Source organism: Paramisgurnus dabryanus, chromosome 18 (assembly GCF_030506205.2).
Source record: "Paramisgurnus dabryanus chromosome 18, PD_genome_1.1, whole genome shotgun sequence".
NCBI lineage: Eukaryota > Metazoa > Chordata > Actinopteri > Cypriniformes > Cobitidae > Paramisgurnus > Paramisgurnus dabryanus.
The window spans coordinates 28,083,589-28,108,265 of record NC_133354.1 but is presented as its reverse complement, the minus strand read 5'-3'; the positions used below and the strand labels follow the sequence as shown (position 1 = coordinate 28,108,265).

At 37.6% G+C, this 24,677-nt stretch overlaps 1 protein-coding gene and 1 long non-coding RNA gene across 2 annotated transcripts; both read right to left on the bottom strand.

Annotated features, from left to right (window-relative positions):
- Nucleotides 1-12,192: 12,192 nt before the first annotated feature.
- LOC135776971 (uncharacterized) lies at nt 12,193-15,033 on the bottom strand. Its single transcript, XM_065287873.2, has 4 exons — nt 14,916-15,033; nt 14,240-14,491; nt 13,921-14,097; nt 12,193-13,838 (listed from the first exon to the last, which is right to left on the bottom strand). The coding sequence occupies exons 1-4, from the start codon at nt 15,016-15,018 to the stop codon at nt 13,720-13,722; spliced, it is 651 nt and encodes a 216-aa protein (XP_065143945.1). The 5' UTR covers nt 15,019-15,033; the 3' UTR covers nt 12,193-13,719.
- Nucleotides 15,034-15,123: 90 nt separating this feature from the next.
- On the bottom strand, nt 15,124-16,463 carry LOC135776970 (uncharacterized). Its single transcript, XR_010544255.2, has 3 exons — nt 16,041-16,463; nt 15,840-15,957; nt 15,124-15,221 (listed from the first exon to the last, which is right to left on the bottom strand). It is a non-coding gene; the product is annotated as an uncharacterized lncRNA (long non-coding RNA).
- Between the last annotated feature and the right edge of the window lie 8,214 nt (nt 16,464-24,677).

Here is a 24,677-nt window from a genome sequence, read left to right as displayed (position 1 = left end):
CCTTTTAGTGAAAGTAGGTATTTTCATGGTTTTGGGCCAGAATGGGGGTGCATTTCAAGAGGTTAAGGGTTCTGCTGGCATATGCTATTACCTGTTCATAGGGAGGTCCAGTTTTCTGTGCAAGTAAAATATGTCCCTTTTTTTAGATTATTCAATGGCTTTGCAATCTTGGAGAATCCAGGCATAAAACGATTGTACCAGCCAGACAAGCCAAGAAACCTTTGCAGTTCTTTAAGGTTTTTGGGTATGGGATATGACTGGATGCTTTGCACCTTTTCCGGATCTGCAGTGACACCTTCTGTACTAACTATGTGGGCTAGGAACTTGATTTCCTTCATGCAGAAGCTACTTTTCTTTAAATTAATAGTAAGACCTGCTTGATGAAGTTTGTTAAACACCTTTTATAGGTCCATCAATTGATGTGTCACTGAAGGAGAGTAGATAATTATGTCATACAGGTAGACCAAGCAGCACTGACCTCGTTGGTCTCCTAAGACCAGCTCCATGAGCCTTTGAAAGGTAGCTGGAGCATTTTTAAGACCAAAGGGCATCACGTTAAAATGGTAAAGACCAGATGGGGTTATGAAGGCAGTCTTAAGTTTGCTTTCTGGGGCCATTGTTACTTGCCAGTAACCACTGTTTAAATCAGTTGTAGAAGAAATGGCTGAATCAGCAAGAGACTCTCTAGAATCTATGAAATTGAAGGAAGAGGATAAGCATCATTTTCAGTAAATGAATTCAATTTCCCGTAAGCAACACAAAATCTGTAGCTACCATTCTTTTAAGGGGTCAGTACCACAGTAGAGGACCAGCCAGAATGTTATGGTTCAATAACACCAGAAGACAACATAAAGAGCATCTCATGAATATGTCCTGTTTTGCCAAAGACATCCGGTAGGGTTTTTGTTTTATAGAAACATTGAGCTTGTTTACATGTATAACACTCTGCAATTATAAGTCCAGAGTGTACAAAAATATAATAAAGGGGAAGATGCTCGCCTTTAAGTCAGTAAAATAAGATAACAGAATATAATGACACTGACACCAATAATTTTTAACTTGCCCAAGTGTATTATACAAAAGACCAGTGTTGGGCAAGTTACTTCCAAAGTGTAATACATTATATATTACAAATTACTGTCATTTGAAAGTAATTAGTTACATTACAATATTACTGACTCTGAAATGTAATGAGATACACTACTTTTGCGTTACTTTTGAGTTACTTTCATCAAAATAACAGAAGTATGACTAGGCATTATAAAATGTTAAAATGTAGTTTATTGATGCTTATAAATCTAGAAGTTATGTGTTGGCCCTCGAGCTTTGAATAGGCACAGTGAAGACTTTTGGCAAAAAACAGTAACAATGACTGTCAGAATCATAAACATAGACAAATGATCTGGTAAAAGTCTGGTAAATTATGGTAGACATACCAAACACAATAAAGCTAGAGCCCACTATAATGCAACCTATAGACTAATAACATGCCAACAAAGACACGCAACCTATTTTCATTTCTATTCTTTAATTCACTTTTAATTCAGATTCACAGCACAAACCTGGCATGCACTGGGTTGACACAACTATTCAAAAAGTGCTATTGGAGGATCAGGCCTCAAGGCATACAGCTCATTTCAGAACAGGATGAGGAGGATTACATGTAGGTTAACATATAATTGCTTAATAAAACACAGACAAACAGAGGAACACTGCTTTTTGCCAAACAATGAATATAGGCTCCCATACAAAGGCTGGTAAAAACTTTAACCAGTGATGTTTAAATATACTATTAAATAACCATGTTTAAGTCTAAATTAATGTTATGTTGTAGTTTAGGTTGCTGTTTGTAATAAAACTGAAGATAGCATAGGAATAGCCTAGCAATCTATTATGTATATGGACTGTAACCATAGCAACGTTAGCTTACCTTGTCATTGCTGGTGTGGTAAAATGGATTTTACTGGCAAGATTTCTAAAAGTCTCCTTACTTCTGAGGTTCAAGCAGCATGGGAGACCGATAGAAACTTTCTGTTGCTTTTACTTAGTGCTCTCATTCGCAGAATTTTGCGTATGCGGCGCTACCGGACCTGATTGCGACCACTTTAGTCAATGCTTATACAGCCGAGGACTTCCCAGATTTGGCTCTTTAAGAAACGCGTCAAATACAAAATTAAAGTAAAAATGAACATGCTGCATACAGCACCTGGAAACAGACATACGCTGCGTCCCAAACCGCCTACTTCCATACTATATAGGCAAAGAGTACGAGAAGTAGTGCTTTTCGCCTACTATATAGTATGGAAGTATGCTGTTTGGGACGCAGCCATTACTATTTTACCCGCAGCTTTTTCCTGTGTGGATGCTGGTCGCGCGCATTGGTCAAAAATAAAAAAATTAAAATAACACGTTTATTTTTGAAATGCATTGTTGTAACGCGCTCGTTACTAAGACTGTAACGAGTAAAATATTACCAAAATTTTATTAGTAATGCGTTATATTACTGCGTTACAGCAAAAACTAATATATTACTGTAATATATTATATTTTGTAATGCGTTACTCCCAACACTGCAAAAGACACAGATATATACAATAACAAAATATATACAAGACAAACAATGATTTCCAAGTAATACCGTGAATGTATGTGTGTGCGTGAAAGTCTCAAGTTCAGTATATTTACAAGTGCGGATCAGTTCCACCGGTGATGATAGCAACCAACAGCATAATCCTAAAAAGTGAGTGTGAAGGTGTCCTCCCAGGTGAATAATCCAATAAACTGATATATTCCTCAAGGAATGGTATCTTCACAATGACAACCAATGTATACAGTGTAATCAGCGATCGGAATAGGACTTTTGGGAGTACTTCGACTCGGCGCAGTAACACTCTCCCTCTCCCATTATGAGAGGGAGAAGGGGAGAGGATTTTTCAGGCAAGTCGAAGTACTCCCAAAAGTGCTATTCTGCCATACAATATAGTTCCTCTTTTAAATCCGCTTAGAAAAGCGCTACGTTTTATTTTGTACCACCATACTTGCTCGTTTAACTACTTGTCTTAAATAGGAAAAACGTTGATGTGTTTGGTCACTTCCAACTTTATCTCTGTTTGGTACCATTGAATGAATGGGGCTAAGCTAAATGCTATCGAAGTGTTGCAGCGCGCCCCAGCGCTTACGTGCACGCACTAAGATGATAGAGGTATGTATTAACTCTTCTAAATTAAGGTAATAACATAGTTTTATATTGAAAATGAGTAGACTATTCCTTTAAACCGATGTCTTGACTCTCTGTGGTCATTAAAAATCCCAGGATGTCCTTCGAAAAAGAGTAGGGGTGTGCCCCGGCATCCTGGCCAAACTTGCCCATTGGCCTACTAAACATACCCTCAAATACTAATTGGCTATATCACTCTATCTCCTCTCCACTAATAAGCTGGTGTGTGGTGGGCGTTCTGGCGCAATATGGCTGCCTTCGCATCATCCAGGTAGATGCTGCACATTGGTGGTGGTTGAGGAGATTTCCCCGTTCATATGTAAAGCGCTTTGAGTACTGAGAAAAGCGCTATATAAATGTAAGGAATTATTATTGTTTCTGGATGAAGGCAGACTGCTGACAGCGAGTTCAGGTAAAACTTAATTCTAAACCTAATGTCAAGTTTAACGAATTTGTGCTTAAGGTGCATGACTAAAACACACTCGCACTTCAGTTAGTGCGGTGTAATGCGATTAAAGCGTTTACATGGACACACACTGCGATTAAAAACTGTGTACGCCATCTCTTTTAATACGATTATTCGTACTGCCGTTATGAGCTTAATCACATTATTTTTTACCAAAATATTGTGTTTACATGAGGTAAAGTTTAATTACAGTATTGCCAAAATCACATTATAATAGCCTTATGAGGGTGCATGTAAACGTGGTCAGTGTTAGAAGAATATATGTGATGCTGTAATACATTTGTTTTGCCAGTAGTGAGTGTGCACACCTGAGGATATAGTTGAAGATCCTGAAGGAGGTGCTTATCTGGTCTTTGAAGTTGGGCAGAAGACAAAGCCTTATCAATGTAATCCTGCACACTCAAGTGACCTTTTTCCACAAAATACAGGGGGTGAAATTGAGCCGATAAGACAAAGCTGATGTGTTTTGTTCAAAATTTCCCTTGTTCTTAATTTCAGAACTTTCCAGAGACACAGGCATTACCAGGTTGAAAGGGATGGACAACATAAGGTGTATTTTTGAATCCATATATTTGGCCAGCTACATTTATTTGCAGCTTGCTGTGGAAAATGAAATTAAGACCCAGGACAATTTCATTTGCAAGAGCTTTAGCTAGGAGCACAGCTACAGAGATGTTGGTAATGTTACAATGTAGTTCAAGGTCTAAAGTTGTCCAGCAGAGCGGTGACTCTGATTTACCATTTGCTAAATACAAAGGCCTCTGGGTCCAGGGCCTTAGGTCTTCCTTTGACTTCCTCATGTAGTAACGTATAGCTGGCACTGGTATCAACAATAGCCTTACCAGACCAAGATTTAATATGTATGGGTACAATCAACTGCTGTAGAATAGGCATTTAATCAAAAGAGGTGTATGAGGACTTCAATGATGTTTTCCAATGCTCTTGCCTGAGAGTCACAGCCGATGGAGATGGATTAGAGGGATTTTCAGTTATATTACAAACTTACCTCAGGCTGCCTCGATTGTCCGGCTGAGGAGGATGGTGTAGACGTTCCTTGACCGTGAACCTCCCGATTACTCATCTTGAACTATTGTTATTCTTCTGCTGATGTGTAAAATATCCGTGTTTTATCATTAATGTTCTTTAATATACTCTTATTACAGTTTGTTTAGACTACTTGTAGCTCCGCTGAAAAACAGCGTCCGATCGTCTTCTTATTATTATTTTTTAACAGCGGTTGGCCTTCTGTTCCGGGGTTCCGGTTTAATGAGCTGTCAATCAAAATTTCACAAGCCAATAAGAGCGAACCACTGTTAAGCCCGCACCTCACAAGAGGTTTGTGTCAAAATGGAGAACGTAAATTTGCGAAGCGCAAACGAAAATACTTGCAGCACATTCAAAACTGTTTAGTGAAAGTGAAACTTAGAAAACCATAAACAAAGAATGCAGTATATTTAAAGATGATGTTAATTTTTTGTGTGTTAGTTGATTGTTTTTATTTTCAGAGTGTTTTTTTATCAATGTATATTTTTGTTTGTTTTTGCAAAAGTTGCGTTCATTTAATTTGACACACATATAGTTCCATAGATTTGTTTAAGCTGTGAGATTTTGTAACTATAGCAACCGCTTCTCCGCTACCGTGTTTTGGCAGATACTACCATAAAATACTTAGTATAAACACTTAGGTAAGGGTGACAGTGAAGACCTTTGTTGCAACGCTCTTAAATAAATCCCTTACCTCAGGGATTTTTCTCCCTCAGGGAAACCCTCACTTAAGGAGTTTCATGCAACCGGGCAAAGATGCTTAACCAAAATACTTAAGTACTGTCCACCTCTGCAATTTAGACACAAATGGCAGGAGTCCCAGGTTAGTGACGTCATTTAGGCTCCAACCATTTGTTACATTTATTTATACCAGCTCTGCTTGTGAGTGCACCTCTGCCATTTGGACACAAATGGCAGGAGTCCCAGGTTAGTGACGTCATTTAGGCTCCAACCATTTGTTACATTTATTTATACCAGCTCTGCTTGTGAGTGCAAGACCCTTTAAAAAGTACCAATGGTCCGATTCACGATTTTACATTTCCTTTGTACATGTTAACGATATGCAAAAGGTAAAAACCCCAAAGTAGACGATGACTCGAGTTATCACCTCCAACGTAATTCTATTTTCTTGGACAACAACAAACACACGGATTGTAGGCAACATTGTGGACAAATCTTTCAAAAATGGTAAGGGTGTCACATTTCCAGCTGATGTCAGAGGTATTTCGGCCAATCACAACGTACAGATGTACCTGGCCAATCAGGAACACAGGGCTTTTCAAATCTGTGAGTTTCATGAAGAGAGTGAAATCTGGGGCTGCAAAAATGTATGTGGAAAATGTGTTTTTTAACCATACACTACACATATATATTGTATTATACCAAATACACAAAATATGTTTTAAGCAATGAAATAGGTGAACTTAAATTTTTAAGCTAATTGTGTCAAAAACTTTTTCATTATTCAACTTCCTTGTCTGTACACCAAGAACAAAGTTTAAGCTTTAAAAATCTTTTACATTTATACAGTTAAATGATGTTAGAAATCATTAAGAAAACCTCAGGATTTTAAATTACATTTTACCTTAAAAATCTGTTTGTGTTTTTTTCATCTAATTTCTTCAATGTCTTCATGACTGTTCACAGAGGATCTGCTTTAAATTCGGTACCTATCGATTAAAAACATTGCCAAGTTGTAGATGTTTGCATCTTAATTTATATGTGGTTTAACAAATGTATCCTCTCTTGTTTTGTGGTGTTTCATCGCATCGTTGCTGTTACATACAACAGACTCTCCACTTTATTTTAAAAGGTTTACTAAATAAAAACCTAATCAATCTTTATTATTTTGCAGACTCTGTTATGTACATCGTGCTATTGGTGGTATTACAAGTTACCGATTCACACATATTGCTATCCTCGTTGTTTCGCTGTGAAAGATTTAGCAAGTAAATCTAAAACACACTTTGCATTGTTGTTTTAAACGACTAGTACTAACTTTAAGAGTTTGACAAAATGTTACATAAACTATAGAAATGAAACCAACTGTGTTCATATAAACAATCACAGATATATGTTGTCACTTACAAAGAAAACAAGACGAATGATGAAAACATAATAGTGTCTAAGCAGATACAACTAAGAACATCTGATGAGTTTACAAAATCTCAGACATAAGTTGACACTAGCGAAGAAAGCTATGAACAGAGTATGAAAAGACAAAGGTATGAAGACTGCCTAAGTTTGAAAAAAAAAACCGTTTGCCTAAGAAAAATACACCTGAGAACATCTGATGAGTTTACAAAATCTCAAACATAAGTTGACACTAGCGAAGAAAAACTATGAACAAATTATGAAAAGACAAAAGTCTAAAGACTGCCTAAGTTTGTTTAAGAAAACAGATGTAAGTACATCTGATGAGTTTACAAAAATCTCAGACATGAGTTGACACTAGCGAAGACAAACTATGAACAAAGTATGAAAAGACAAAAGTCTGAAGACTACTTAAGTTTGAAAAGAAAAGTTTGCCTAAGAAAAATACACAACTAGGAGCATCTGATGAGATTACAAAATCTCAGACATAAGATGTCACTAACGAAGAATACTATGAGCAATGTATGAAAAAGACAAAGTATGAAGACTGCCTAAGTTTGAAAAGCAAAAGTTTGTTTAAGAAAATACACAACTAGGAGCATCTGATGAGATTACAAAATCTCAGACACGAGTTGACACTAACGAAGAATACTATGAGCAATGTATGAAAAAGACAAACGTATGAAGACTGCCTACGTTTGAAAAGCAAAAGTTTGTTTAAGAAAATACACGGGTAAGAACATCTGATGAATTTACAAAAATCTCAGACATGAATTGACACTAGCGAAGAAAAAACTATGAACAAATGTATGAAAAGACAAAAGTATAAAGAATGCCTAAGTTTGAAAAAGAAAATGTCTGCCTAAGAAAAATACACCCGAGAACATCTGATGAATTTACAAAAATCTCTGACATAAGTTGACACTAGGGAAGAAAACAATGAACAAAGTATGAAAAGACAAAGGTATGAAGACTGCCTAAGTTTGAAAAGAAAACGTTTGCCTAAAAAAATACACAAAACTACTTTTACTGTTATGTAGAGGTACATCCTTTCTGTTGTTGCTGATATAGATAGTTTAATGGAAGCACACAATCATGTTTAACAAAACCACACAAAAAAAGACTAGTGTGTCTCTGTGATGTCAAATTTTTTAAATGTTTTGTCTTTAAAGGTTCTCTAAGCGAATCTGCGAGACGTTAGTTATTGTTGACGTTTGAAACTGTTTTCAAACAGACGGAGCGTAGCTAACTCCTCCCCCTCCCTTCCGTGCTTTCATGAACGCGCCCAACCCCCACCCCCAAATCCTTTTTGTCATTTATTGGCTGGAATACTTTGTTTTGTTTTGTGATGCTAGGTTTGGCCACTTGTTGATATTGCCATTTGTGAAGCCTGGGCTGTCTACAGAGATCGCGTTTTTTTACAGTTTGATCAGCGGACAGGCAGCAAGCAGATAGTGAGGAGATGTTTCCGGTATGTAACAAAAAATGTTTTATGGTCTAAAACGCTTCAATTCGCTTAAGAGCGCCTTTAAAGAAATGTTTGGATTATAACATCGTCAACTTTGATAAATAATAGTTGCATACATTTTATTGTTCCCTAAACAGATGGGTTTAAGGCTACATTAATTAAAAAAACAAAACCAAAATGTGAGATAAAATGTCTTAAACCTTTTGGGGCGGTTTCCTGGAAAGGGATTAGACTAGTCCTAGACTTAAACACTTTTAAGAGCTGTCCAAACTGAAAACAACTTGCACTTACATATCTTAAAATACATCAGTGCCCTTTGTTTTACCTCAAAATGCACACAGGTAATGTTTTTAGTATGGCATGTTTGTTAAAACTAGCTATATTTTCTAATTAAACTAAGGCCTAGTCCTGGCTTAAGCTAATCCTGGTCCGGGAAACCACCCCTATAAGTTTCTTTAAATCGCAAATAAGGGATAACATGATTTAATCAGTATCTGTGTAATGAAGCATAAATCTAAAAAACCCCTTTACTTTTTGTCAATGAGGGGACAGACTTAACATCAAGGCTTTAGTAACAACCAGAGACACCATAGACCCCCATGCAAACACACACACACACACACACACGCATACACACACAAACGCACACACACACCTCCCAAAGACACGGGCGCATAAACACGCACACACATAAACAGACAGTAGCGCACACACAGACACAAGCGCGACTCGGTGCGGCTCATGTGACATAAGATATAAACTTACTCATGCACACCTAAATGTTTAATTCTGGATTGTGTATAAGAACCTTTGGATGTTAAAGACAAAAATTAAGATCGAATAGCATTTGTCTTAAAACACACATGGGCGCTTCATTTTAAAAACCCGACATGTTTAAATCAGAGGCGCTCTAAAACTAAAATGCGGACAGAATTGCGTTTGTTGTATAATACACACTTGGAGGTTAGGATCCACAGTGGATACAAAACCAGAAAATGGGGTCAAAATGTCTTAAACTTTAAAACTTTGTTTTTAAACCCATAGATATGTGAGTGCATGTCCTTATTGCTCTATGCAATAACTTGTTTTAATCATTACCTTGTGAGGGTGACATAATGATACACCTAAAATAAACATTTATATAATCAGAGCGCATAGAATTACATGTAATGTGTAATAAACACATATTCACAGTTGGGTTTAAGGTGACATTAACTAAAAAAACAGAAATTAGATAAAATGTTTCTCTTAAAACGACAGATATGTGCACGCATCCGCGTATGTTCTCTATTGTAACCGCCGGAGCCCGATCTTTAATGGAGTGAACAGAATACTGTGCATGAAAAGATTCAACATTTATTTAGTTTAAAATAAATAGACTTTAGTCTAAAGAATTGTCGACCTCCGGTGGTTTTGGTACAATTCATTGCTTAAATATACACGTAGGCTACTGAATATTTCATTAAATAAATTTGTGATGTTACAAACTTTTAGATCCTGCAGTGTTTGCCATAAAATAGGCGCTGGTGCTCTACCTAAAATCTAAAATAAACCTTTTACTTTTTGTCAATGTGGGCTGAAATACATTTATTTTACCAACACAGAGTTTTAGAAACAGTACGGTTCGCTGAACACCACCGCTGTTCAGACACACTGGGGCTTCTGGGTGATAACGGATGGTGAGAAGGAGAGACTCTCATAAAAACTGTCCGTCCAGAAACTGATCGCCCAAAACAACAAACTTTTTTTTTTTTACATCAATAAATATGACAAGCACTCGCAAGACAAAAACACGCACTGGAATACCATGTTCAAGAAACCGTTTATTTTGACAATGCGTACCGTGTTACATTTATCGTAAATACACATGTACACACTTGTATATTAGGTGACATTAATGAATTCAAATCAGAAGAGGGGCTGAAATGTCTTAAAACGTTTAAAAGGTTTTTAACGCCAGATATAAGAGCGCATCAGCGTACGTTCTCTGGCAACGTTGGTGCGCGCATTCACATGTTTTAATCAGAGACTTACTTTTTGTCAGAGTGGCCAGTATTACATCTTACCACTACAGTTTTAAAAGACACTAGTTTACAATCCGCCCCCTGCTGTGAATTATCTCACACAGACGCTCACAGAGCAGCTTCTGTAAGTTTGAGGCTGATCAGAAAAAGTTAAATGGATAATAGCAGATTTAAGTTTAACCAGTTACAACTAAAATATTTGATTCTTGCGTGACTTTAAAGAAGGCTCTTGACAAAACAAACGTTTATATCAAGCTGTATTTGTCATAAAATACACGCTGCCACTTCACCTAAATCTAAAATAATACTTTATTTTTGTCAGAGCAGACAGAATAAGATTCGTTGTATAATATACACATATTCACACATGGTTTTAAGGATCCATTAAATAAAAACAAACTCTGAAGATGGGATGAAAACGTATTAAAACATTTAAAAGTTTATTAACGGGATATATGAACGTGCACCCGGCGCAAGCTTCTGTAAGTTTGAGGCTGATAAGAAAAATAGTTCAATAGATAATATCAGATTTAGGTTTAACCAGATACATGTAAAAATATTTGATCCTTAAAATGTCTATAAGAAACTTCTGACAAAACAAACGTTTATATTAAATAGTAGGCTATTTGTCATAAAATACACGCTGCCACTTCACCTAAAATCTAAAATAATGCCTTTTTTTTGTCAGAGCAGACAATATAAGATACATTGTATAATATACACATATTCACACATGGTTTTAAGTATCCATTAAATAAAAACAATACCCAGTAGATGAGATGAAATTGTCTTTAATCGTTTAAAAGGTTCTTAACGGGATATATGAACGTGTACCCGGCGCAATTTCTGTCACCGCCGGTGAGCGAGCTTTAATGCGCGTGAACATAGAGAGCGGGTTCGTGAATAGACTCATGGGTCTCGTGAACCGGTTAAAATTTTATGTAGTTTAGACTTTAGTCTAAAGATTGTAGTATTGACAGCGCCGAAGGTTATGTCTTAGGGCAGTGCTTAAACTGTACACGTATACGGAATATTTAATTAAATAACTTGTGATGTTACAATCAAAAGTTTTAATCAGAGCCTTGTTCAAGAAGTCCCTAAATCTAAAATAAACCTTTACTTTTTGTCAACATGAGGGTGAATTACTCTTTATTTTACCATCATTGATCTTTACTCGTTTACAAGGGCACCCCATTGAGAGACGTGCTGGGGGCTGTGGGGTTGAGCCGCGCAGGGGCGAGGGAGGGGTGAGCGAGCACATAGGACGGAGACCGCTCATAAAACATGACAGAAACTGGACGGTCTAAAACAATAAAGATGTCACGTGACAGACATAGTCATTCCATTACTCATCACTATGACAACACAACAAGGTTTGTTGTCAGGATTGAAGTGTTGATGACAGTAGCAAAGTGGCAATCGGGAGAGTCGGGACTTTTCCCCGTGGGCCGGTAGTGTTTTGAGGCCGCTGATAATAACCAGGCTTTCAGTCTTTTGTCATGCATGCACTCCCGCCACACATTGTATTTCTCACGCGGAAAAACACTTTTTATCATATTTAATATGTTGCAGCGCCCAAAATGTATCTGGCTGCACTGCTCTCTCTATTAAGCCCGTCTCCCCTGGAGTTCTAGACGAGTGAGCCAATCAAAAAAATAAAAGAAGGAGGCTACACAATAGCCAATCAAAAAATTCCACTGTTGTATCTGGGTAAGATTTCAGGCAACAACCAATAAAAAGCATATCCTTGTTCACTTTCTTTATGTTGCCAATAATTTAAAACCGTTATTCTTACACAAACTATTTTGTTAAACACATTCTAATTATAAATAAAACGTAATATGTGGTAACCTCCTGCTGTCATGCTGGAACAATTAAATTAAAAGCCTGTCTATTATAGTTTGGGAAAATAAAAGCCCGGGCTATTATTTGAAGTTTTACGGTATGCTGATATGACCAGCATGGGATGCTGGTGCTAATGCTGGTTTAGCTGGTGCTAATGCTGGTTTGGTGCTGGTTTAGCTGGTGCTAATGCTGGTTTGGTGCTGGTTTGATGCTGGTTTAGCTGGTGTTCACTAGCAAACCAGCACCAAAACACAACATATGCTGGCCTTGCTGGTATGCTGTTTTTTCAGCAGGGGGGAACACACTGGTGTCATTAGATATTAAAAATGTAATCGTTGAATAGGAGAAAATAACTGTATACCATGTTTGACAGTGCTTACAGTGTGAAAACTTTGGTGACCATATCTACATGACAGCAGAGGCACAAAGATTTTGATAACCGCTGGTCTTGGTCTTCTGTTGCTAAATGACAAGCCTTCAAAGATGAACTGGGTTCAAGGTTCAGAGGTCGATATTTCAAAGCAGGAGTAAGGTATCCTCTTCAGACTGAAATATTTTACTCTTCAGGTTGAGACCTTCCCAATGATGTGTTTGCAATAGTCCTTCGACAATGTTTTCATTTTTTGTTTTCAGAGTAGCGCTGACACACGCTTTACATCGCGAGCAGGCCACTTTTTACACTCATTTTACAATAATTTACTGTCACACAGCAGTAAAAGGGATAAAGGAAAAAAAGACGCTGTCTGGATGATAAGCCAGTTGAGATTGTGTGTGTGTACGTTCTTGAGAACTGTAACGGTCGGTTTCCCGGACAGGGATTAGACTAGTTCTAGACTAAAACATTTTTAAGAGCTGTCCAAATTGAAAACAACTGGCACTTACATATCTTAAAATACATCAGTGCCCTTTGTTTTGCCTTAAAATGCACACAGGTAATGTTTTTAGTAAGGCATGTTTGTTAAAACTAGTTATATTTCTTATTAAACTAAGGTTTAATCCTGGATTGAGCTAATCCCTGTCTGGGAAACCGCCCCTTAGTCTATTAACTTATCAGTTCATTTAAGCCTGGTCTTGCTAATTTAAATTAAGTTAACTAGGTATGCACCGATACCAAGCTCTTGTACTTGTAAAAATACCCCAATACCAAAGACCGATACCTGTGATTACATTGTTACTCAGTGTTATAAACATTTGAAAATTTGTGATGATAATCAAGTAAGAATAATTTTTTTTTTTCATAATATGAGTGGAAGTTATTAAAAATAAAGATGCTGGTATGTTCATTAGTCTCATTGAAAATTGCCACATAAAAACTAAACAAAAACAGTACAACAGGCATCGGTACTTGTACTCGGTCCTTAAAAAGTGGTATCGGTGCATCCCTAAAGTTAACAGGATTTTTTTGGACCTGCCCCCACTGCTGACACCCCCCAAAAGGAAACACTGACAAATATAAGAAATCAAAACAAAAGTGAGTTAATGCTCATTTTTCACTTTGAGAGCCCCTTTAAACTCAAACTTAGTCATCTGAGAGTTCAGAATCACTGCCATATCTATCCAGTCAAAACTTGAGCATAGCAGTCTCTGCATGCTTCATCATTCTGGTGACTTCATGCTTCTTCCTCAAAGTTAAGCTGAGGAAACCCTTGATCCCATCTTCATTAAGAACCAACAGCTCACCTTATGAGAGTAAAACAAAAAATGATCAGGAAAAAAGTACAATGTACAGTATAGTATTACAACACATTACTTAAATACGTACTTTTCAATGCCTCACTGGAAAGCTGGCATGACATCTGTTTGAGTGTGTCTGCACGAGTGGAGAGAGATTTCCAATGCTTGCCCATCTCAGACAGAACAATCTTCTTCTCCTCCTCGAGTCTCCTTATTGCAATCACAACATCAAACGCCTTCCTCTTGGTTTTCAAATCTACAGCGTCTGGGATACAGTTGTGGAAAATAAGTTAATTGTAAGTATGATTATTTTTTAAAGAATTTCTGAGATAATCTGGGATAAGGCATAATTGGTTTTGTGCTACTATGTGAATCAAACAAAATTGTCAACAGATGTGTGTACACACCACCATGTGTCTCGTCAGAGAGAATGATATCAAAGACGATCCTTTCTGTATCTGGAACCATACTGTTGTATTTTTCAACGACAGAGCAAAGAATGGCCTTCTCCTCTCTGATTTTGCGCCGAATCCGTGCCCAACCTTTGCTGCAATCAGTGTCTTTGTAAAGGCACTGGGACCTTCTTTTAATGCTGCCCACCAGCACCTCCATTCTACTGGTCACCGCTGCAAGATCTGCATTACCCTGGGATGTTGTTGCTGAGAAGAAAAGAAGTGTAAACATTCTGGAATTGAAGTCTCAATGTAACACAGAACGCCACAGGGAAGTCATAAGGATTATCCCTGTTTGCTTTCTTTATAAAAAAGCTATTGGAGGAATAGGAGCTGTAGTCTCAATAATAATTTCATACTTATTAGCATGTATAGGAAATATGTAACAGGGAACCAAAGGAAATGACAACGTAGCCAACTTTGGACTGTGCACCATTCATGTTCTTTCAGGGCACTTTGTTTTGACATGATTTCCAGTGTGCATGCACTACATACTAAAATTTGGGATTTTAATTGCATGAGTACATGATTTTAAAACAGTAATTACTTGCAGAAGCCTGTCTCCCATTATTCCGCAGAACTGAGACATTGTATACAAGTAATATTAGTATAAAAATAGTATAACTCTCACCTTCTGCCCACTCCTTAATATCAGCGACCCAGCCCTCAATTTCAACCTGTGTCACTGCCAGCTGGATTTTCATGTTTTCCAGGTCCTGAAGTTGGCTTTCCATACATTTTGTGGCTTTCAAATAACAAAAAAAGGAAATGAAAGAAGAAAAATATTATACATACAAACATATACACTAGAAGGTATTTACCATAATTGCAATACTCATCTCAACCTTCTGATATCGGCAGGCAAGTGAAGTAGCCAAGTTATTAAACTTTTGCTGATTCCAGCCTATGGCCATCAGTGTAAGCATGTCTGTACGTCCTGCAAAAAAATAAAATAAATAAACGGATCTATGTTGTACCACGTCCCTCACTGGCTACAATTTTCTTGTAACACTTTCAATCTAAAGTCCAATTTATAGTGCGGATAAGGTCTATGTCGTAGCTATGCCGTAAGTTATCCATAGCCTCTGCGTAGCCTGACGTGCAGCTACTTTCTACACGGACTGCAGGCGCTGTGATTGGTCCACCACTAGACCCTTCCCTTCAGGTAAAAAAACCTGCATCATAGATACTTCCATTCATTAAGGTGAGAACAAAGATGGTCCAAGTTGAGGAGTTATTTAACTCAAACTGCAACATTTAACTCCCTGTTTATTTATATCCATCACTGCTGGTCTTCTCGAAACATACACAACAAGCTGCTGATTCTTCTTCGTTTGTTGGTTAACTGAGCAAGCTTCTCCTTCATTGATGGTCGCGCTGCTACCATGGTTATATGCGTGGATACTGCCAACCTGCAGTCTGCATGTGTGTTTGCACGTCGGCGCGGATGACGATGCAGAAGTATATATAAAAAGCGAAACGTAACCTTCACCGCCACAGCTACATTGTAGAACTATAATGAACCCTTAAGTAGTGCAGTGTGTGGTTACCTTACCTGCTTTAGACATGTGCTTTGTGGTCACAGCAATCCTAGAGAGAAAGGCGTTACACTGCTCCACCTCCTCCCCAAGTGTCAATCCGGCCCCTTGCTGGTAAGCTCCACTCCATTTAACCTATTGAAGAAAATACTTAAAAGCTGCCAACATACCTTTACACCTGTTTAGGGACAGTCAATGACATGGTCATGTTTTCTTACCTCGCATTTAAAATCATGGGCCTTAGCATGAAACACTGAGAGAAATGGTTTCATGCTCAGAAGGTGCTGGAGCTCCGGGCAGCTTTTTGTCACTTTGATGAGGTAGGGCCAGTACTTACAGGTTACATCCATGGCAAAAAAGCTTATTGGCGTATTTGCCAGCTTGTTCTGCAGGTAGAGGGGATAAGCATATATTTCTCCCCTGAACATGTTGAGAGCACCAAGAAAAAACCCATGTCGACAGACTGCAAGCTCAAGTCCCTCTTCGTCAATTTTACTTGAGGATCTCTGGGATGTTTCCCTGGCAGCTGACCACTCCCCTCCACAGACACCTCTTCCAGAGACCTACGACAGGTTGATTACGAACATTGCTCAAAATATCTTCAGTCGTGTTCTGCAGAACAAAGAAATTTATACAGGTTTGTAACAACATGAGAGTGAGTAAATGTTTTTGGGTGAACTATCGCAGTAATATTTGTCTGATCACTCTACTTGCGCAGGTTTAGCCCTCATCACTGTCATCTGAGCTGTAGTTTATTGCCTCAGTTTCTTAATCAGAAATGTTATCAAATAAAATGCTGTCTGAAGTGGGGCTGTGCAAAAAAATCTACTACGATTATCATGCGCGTGTCATCATTAAAGCCGGTTCGGTGATTAGTATTAAATCGTCATCGGCTGCTTTAAGATGGAGCGGCATTATTGCACAGACCCGTAGTTCATGGAGAAGCTAGGCAAAACCGGGTTCATAATCAAGGAAAATCGATTCCGATTATCTATGCGATTTTGCCTAGCTTCTCTGTAAACTACGGGTCTGTGTAATAAATGCCGCTCCATCTGAAAGCAGCTGATGGCAATTTACTTCTAATCACGGAACCGGCTTTACTAATGACACGCGCATGATAATCGCAGTCGATTTTTTGCACAGCCCTAGTCTGAAGCCTGTCCCAGAACACACTGTCCGTATAACATCCTAGCATTATTTTGCAGAAAATTAAGGTCCACTGGAGCTCTCTTGAACACTGTCACAGTCTACACAAAAAAGAAATGAAAACATTATAGATGATTAATCCTTATTCAGTCCTTATTATTCAATATAAAGCAATGCATTGGTTATTGAATTTTATTATGTCTACTTACTGTTATTTTGCATTTCTAGAGAAAGATCCCTCAGTGAATTTTCAGCCTCCTTTAAAGATTGCCATTGTTGCTTGACCTCCATCACTATAATGTGCTCTTCCTCCTTCAGTCGGGAAAGCAACATGAACCGGTCAAAGACCATCTTCTTGGTTGAGAGATTGCCGTAACCTGTAATTGCTGAACGTCTTAAAATGCCATTTTAAACACTACATTAACATCAAGCTATGTTCATCAAATACACTGAGAATAGTAGGCTAATTACTAGTGTCAGGGCATTCCCATGGCCATTGGAAATTATCAGCTGCGAGCAGTTCATCCTCGGAAGGAAGCTGGTGGGTTGACTGTTCATTGAAGTCCTTAATGGCAGCTGCCAAGGTTGACTTGTCTTCATTAATTTTTCTCCTCATTTTGTGCCTTCTCTTGTTGCTATCTAATAAATCAACAACATACATAAATATAACAGCATTCAAGTCTTAGCGGGAATTAGTGAAGTACATTTTATACAGTAGGTAATCATTTTATCTGACCTGTCTGATGGTACTGATTATTTTTTCTCTGCTTTATGCTGAGATAAAGGCATCGAATTCTGCCCTCAAGTCCAGCGTCATCCTTTGCACTTGATCCTACATCACAAATTAGCCTTGCAAATTAGATAAATTCTGCCAACTTGACTTGGACAGTGTACAACATTTATAAATCAAAAAATGTTATTGCATTAGAACTATAAAACAGGTCCTTCAAAATGTATTTATTACCTGCAGCCCACTGCTGGACATCACTGAGCCACTGCTGAATTTCATCATCACTGATATTTAGCTTAGCCTGCAGACTTGCACAACTCTCTCTTTCCACTTTCAGCCTTTCGGCTGTCTAAATATATATCAAATACTATAAATTAATTTGATAATAAAGGTTTATAGTTTAACAATGTATGCCATAGACATAATTGCTCAAATGTACGTAAAATGTTATTTTTGTTTAATACACATGGATTAAAGTTTTCCGTCGCTAGACGGATTTCCGTCAATTGAAAAATTATTAAATTCACTTTTCATAAAGACGACGTGTATTCACCTTTTTAAGTGGGATGTGATCAAAGCCTGGAGCGGAGCCAAATCACGTTCCTCTATCCACTGTAAGCGTTCTGTAATCACTACGCACAGGATCCACTCCGGGTTTTCTGGCTGTATCACGTTAAGCCGAGGTAAAACTTTATTTCAGCAGCATGGACAAACATATAATGCAGGAAGGCTTCGATGTTTTGGAGATCGATAAAGAAATAAAAGACCTGGAGATTAACTTGGCTTAGCGAAATGATGAAGATTGGCAAGGCTTTCAGTTCGTGGGCTAAGAAAACCAAAAAGCCAGGTAACTTGCGTGTCTTTGCACAGTATGACTAGGGGTCCTGTATTTTGGGGGTAAATTATTTCTCCCGTACGTGATCACCCGCGTCCCGTTTTGACTGCTATGCTGATCTAACCAGTGGCTGATACAACGGGTTTGTTAAACTCGTGGGTAAACTTCATGTGGCGCCACAAGAACCAGGAGGCAGATGACATCCAAATCCCGTGAGAGCGATTCGAGGAATCATAAGAGGAGACTGCTTCCGAAATGCTCTCGCGGGACTTTGATGTCAACCACATGTCGGTTCTTGCAGTTGCATTTGCGTGTGGTCACAAAAACTTAACATTTGTACACATATTTAAGCACCGCAGTTTAAAAACAAGTGATTTTAAGCCATTCAAAGTCAAACAACAGTGCAAAATGCGGCCGCTGTTTCTGTGTCAGATGGGCACGCAAAGCCGCGCATTCGCTTCTCATTGTGTGAGTATTTTTGCCGCTTTATTGGCCTTAAATAAACATATGCGTCAAAAATCCAGTCTTTGCAAGTATCCTCATATAAACACGACCATTTAGGTCTTAGGATAAAGCAGGGGCGTCAGTTTGTGTTGAAAAGTGGTGGGGACAAAAAATCAGATGAAAAAACATTACAGCAGGACGGGAAAAATATTGAATAACGGCGCATCAAAAATGGGCATAGGTCAACAACACAAAAATACTCAGCATAAAATCCTCAACAATGTCGACTGCACAAGTAACTGTCCCTGCAACACCACTTTAACCGAACAGTGCCAAAGCACCATACTGTAGATAACAGCAGCACGTTAAGTCAATGATTACTATGAAATTCATTACATATGTAAAAGAAAACACACTATAAGCACACAACGCAAATATGTGACCCTGGACCACAAAACATACATTGCAAAAATTATTTTCAAGAAAAAAATTTCTTTGTATTTTTGCCTTGTTTTCAGTAAAAACATCTAAAAATTCTTAAATTAAGATGCTTTTTCTTGAAAAATAAGAAAATAAGTCTAGTTTTTAGATAAAAAATACCAAATTTAAGTGATTTTGTGCATAAAACAAGCAAATAAATCTGCCAATGGGGTAAGCAAAAAACACTAAATTCGCGAATTGGCAGATTTTTTTGCTTGTTTAATGCACAAAATCACTTAAATTTGATATTTTTGGTCTAAAAACTAGATTTTTGCACATCAAGAAAAAGCATCTTAATTTAAGAATTTTTAGATATTTTACTAAAACAATTTCTTACTTAGTATTTTGTCTTGTTTTCAGTAGAAATATCTAAAAATTCTTAAATCAAGACGTATTTTCTTCATGAGCAAAATGACTGTTTCTAGACAAAAACTATACAATTTAAGTGAATTTGTGCTTAAAACAAGCAGTTGGTGATATTTTGTTATGTCATTTTGCTCATCAAGAAAAAGCATCTTGATTTAAGAATTTTTAGATATTTTTACTGAAAACAAGATAAAATTACTAAGTAAGAAAGTCATTTTTGCGTGGGGACAAAATCAGCCATTTCAAAAAGTGGTGGGGACAAAATCAGCCATTTCAAAAAGTGGTGGGGACATGTCCCCAGCGTCCCCAGTGTAAATGACACCTATGGGATAAAGTAAACAGCAGAAACATTGCGCACAAAATAGCACATCAGCGCTGCCTCTATTGTAACATAATAATTTGTTGATAAAGGTACATTCATTGTACATCTTTCACTATGGTTACAGACATCCTGTGGGTATTGTACACGAGTTTGACTCGAGTTACTCGTTTAGGATTTATATTCATACATAACGTTACTGTATTAGAGCTGTGACTGTAAGCTGTTTTGTGAACGGAGCAGACCCTGGATTATTCGTTTATGTGTACTGAATAATATGATATAAAAAAGTTGTATTTGTTTACATTAGTAAATGCATTATATAACATGAACAAACAATGAAAATATAGAGTATATAAGCATTCTTGTTTATGTCATTACAGTAATTGACGGTAGTTCATGGTGCATTCACTATGTTAACAGTTTTTAACTTTGATTTAAAAAAAATATAAGTAAATGCTCAAATTAATACATTTACAATTAATTAATGAATAAATAATTAATAAAAGATTCATTAAAGGTGGTGATATTCATGTTTTCTTTTTATATAGTGAGTTATTTAGCTGTTTCGCCTTAATCTGAAATTCCCTGCAAACTACAGCTACCTATATACCACAGGAGACTTTAATATGGAATTAATGGCAAAAAATCTCCCCTTAAAATGTTATTGGTCTCGCCTACATAAAGTGTTAGTTAAAGGAATATGACTTGGCCTGAAAAAAATTTCAGTCAGAAGAATTTTTTTCACTTTAATCCCTGAATACATAGGTTGTATAATTGGTTGACATTTGCATCAGTAAAATACCTTAATGTATCTCTGGGACAAATATTTTGCCAGATTTTCAGATTTCCGTTTGTTCCATGCAGAAGCAAGAACCGTAAGCATGTCTGAACGTGCTTTTATTATAGAGTTGTAGATAGTTGGTCAAAGTAAATAAACAATGTTAGTCAGAATTCATTAATATTTAGAAATAACTATAGGTTAAAAGTAGTACTTATCAAAGATATTCACCAGCTTTGGACATGTATTTAGTGCAGATTGCAGCTCTTGACAGGAAGGAGTTGACTTGCTCCACCTCTTCTCCAATTGTAAGACCAGCTCCCTCTTGGTTTTTCCCGGACCATTCAAACCATCATAGACCAGCATAATTCCCATGCTGGTTTGATGCTGTTTTTTCAGCAGGGTGGGCATATCAATCAATCAAAGCTTTATTAAAGACACACAAATAGAAAAATACAGCACAATATTACATATTTACATATAGGATAAAATGCAATAGTTCCACATACTATATTATAACCTGACTAAAGCACAGATTGAATTAAAAAAAGGAATTATTCTTAGTCATATTTATTACCTATGTTCTTCTCATGCATATGTAGCTGTACAATCAGTAAGCAGAGGCAGGGTCGAGCACAGGGGAAGCGGAGCCAGGGAGAGTTGAAAGTGAGAACGTACACACACAATCTCTATTTTATGGGACTGTATTGTAGTTTTTGATTATCTGAGTGGGTATGTGTGTGTATTTGTAACAATTTTATCACTCCAACTGACTGTACACATGACATGCTGGTAGTTAGCAGTAGCTATACTGTGACTTATGTGTTCGAGATTAGGTTTTGCTGACCTGGTTGTGTTTAGTGCAGTGGTGACTTGCTTATACAACCTGAGGAGGCAGGTGTTATCCTAAAGTTTCTTTAAGGTCTTCAGCATAATCTGATTCTCTTCATACCATAAAAAAACTACTAGAATTAAAATGAATTTCAGTCTGAATTTCAGTCCCAGTACGTCCCTGGCGGAAACCTTCAACTAGAGAGAGATGCTGATCTTGCTTGTGTTTTAAGCGGCAGGTGAGTTGTTTTGATTCATAACCCTTCAAAATCAAAACCCTTCTTATGCCATTATATCGAGCACAAGATTAGTGTCTAGACTGTAATCAGTGCGACTTCCCACGAACGATATAATGCACATCAAGAGGTATTGTTACTGCAATAACATAATGCAATATTCAATGGGGTCATGTCAAAATGGTAATTTTCAGACATTTACTAAATCCATTATTGGATAGTGCTATTTTCAGTCTTTCTTTGATAAAACTAAAGCAGCTGATCTCTGCAGTTTTATTTTGCAAGCGTGTGAAAGTTGCACGATCTTATTTCATCAATTGCCCTGAAATATCAGAGAAAGCTCTAACTGTTCAAAAGGCTCAAAGGTCCTAAATATCTCAGATGCCTTAGACCAATCAGGAAGTGCAACGTCATCAGAGCGTCACACAGAAAGAGGAAGAAACTGTTCTAAGAGAAAAAGCAGGTGCTGCACGTGAGAAACTTATCGCGTGCAAACTAACTAATCTAAGCTTCATTTAAATCTAACTTCAAGTGTGTATTGAGTTGCTGTGTGCGTACATGCAAAGTAAGTTTATATTAACAAGATATTCAGTTTTTGCTGTAATTTAGACGTTACACGAGAGCTCATAATGATTGACAGTTATGTGGCTTATATCATTAACATCATTCAGTAAATCAACGTATTCTTGTGTTATACTACATTAAGGGATGTTTATGAAACACAATCTGGTTTATTATTTGATGTTCGTGTTATTTTAGTTGATGATTGATCTGTAGCAGTCATTATTAGACGTCATTTTGCGTGTTTCAGCACAGTGATGCAGCAATTCACGTGTTGGTGGCGCCCTCTGTTGGTATATCAGGGAATCGTCACCCAGTGTTATTTAACTATGGTTATGTGACCTACTTAGATCTTATTCAGACTAAATACTGCTAATTATTTAAGTTGTTAATAAGAAACATTTTGTGTACATATTAATATATATTTATTTCCTTTGTTCAATTTGTTACAGAAAAACCACACACAAGTTTGTAATTCAACTAACATATCCATGTACAAAACACTGTGCAGCATGTTTACTTACAATAAAAGCAGTAATTTCTCCCGCTCGCGTTTAAATGACAGCAGAGAAACTCGCCGACAGTCTCACAGACCAGCCTCTCAAAGTATTAAGGATAGAAGCGGTCAAAAGTGGACAAAAGAGACTGATTTAAATACCAGGTGTAAACGTGATGTGTCTCTCTCATCCACTTGTGATCCGATCGACGAAAACACATCTTAATACCAAGTGTAAACAGCCCCTGATGTTCATACTCGGGTCTCCAGCGCTGCAGCACGACGACCTTACCACTACACCACAGAGTCTTGAAAAAACACTCGCTAATCAGGTTCCTGATTAGAGACTTGATAAAAAATTTAAATAAACAGCTCAAAAGTTCGGGTGGCAAGTAGGTGCATTCCTACCTAATGTCTTTATATATTAGACAAACAACCAGATAACTCAAAGTAATATCACCACTAGTTACAAGAAAAAACAGCATATATAATAAACATACATAAAAGAAAGGGAAAAATCTGGGACCTTTAAATGGTTCGCAGACAAATGGTTACACTCTGTGGATGATCAAAGTAGGCCAACTTCAAAACAATAAGATCATTCGTTTAGCACTGCATCACAGATTGAATGCGTGCAGACAATGGGTAAGGAACATTGTTGCACATTGTTCCATTACACACAAAGAAATCAGTTTGACCATCATCATACCCATATCGTTTAACATCCAAACAAACTTAAATAAATTGTGTGTGTGTGTGTTTGTTCTTAAATGTGTTTGTGCGTGTAATCTCAGATTGTATGAGATGCGGGCTGTAAGGCACTGACCCACTAGCAGCACGGGTTATAGGTCTATCAAACTCTGCATGTCAAATTCATTTTTCCAGGTAATGATTGTTCACAGTAGTGTTAGGAAATACCCAGAGTCGGAGTCTCAATGCAAGTAGTTTATAATAGAATACACTAGATGTAGACAGGATAATAGAATACTCTGGATGTAGACAGGATAATAGAGAACACTGATAATGAGAGTCTCTGTTGTCTCGAGCCATCCGAGAACCACACAAAGCCACACAAAGTCCTCCTCGCAGACACAGGGTAACAGGAAACGAACTAGCGTACGCTTGAAGGCAAAGCATCCAGTTAGTCCAACAATAGGAGACAAACACAATCAGGAACCAAGCTGAAACCCGAACACAGGATTAGGACCCCGGAACTGAGACAGTAATCCAAACGGGCAGGCTTAACCTATGGCGAGAACAGAGAGAAGAAGTAAACTAAAGCGTGGTAGCAAACACTTGGACGGACGGCGAGACAGAGATCTAACAACGAGCGCGTGACGGAAGACGAAACAGAAAGGTATAAATAGACAAGAGGAAACAAGACACAGCTGGAAACAAATCAGAGAAGGAGAGGGAGGGGCCAGTGCGCATGGGAGGATCCTTCACCACAGAGGTAACAAACACAAACACCCACACAACCGATCACCCAGGAGGCGTGACAAGTAGATTCTATAATAACACTCGCACAAAACTACTAGGAGGCAACTTGGTGCTTCCCAGAAGTGAAATCACAATATTTTATAGGTTACTCCTCCCCCTTTATTAGTCACATGCTCCAATCTCAAAAAGG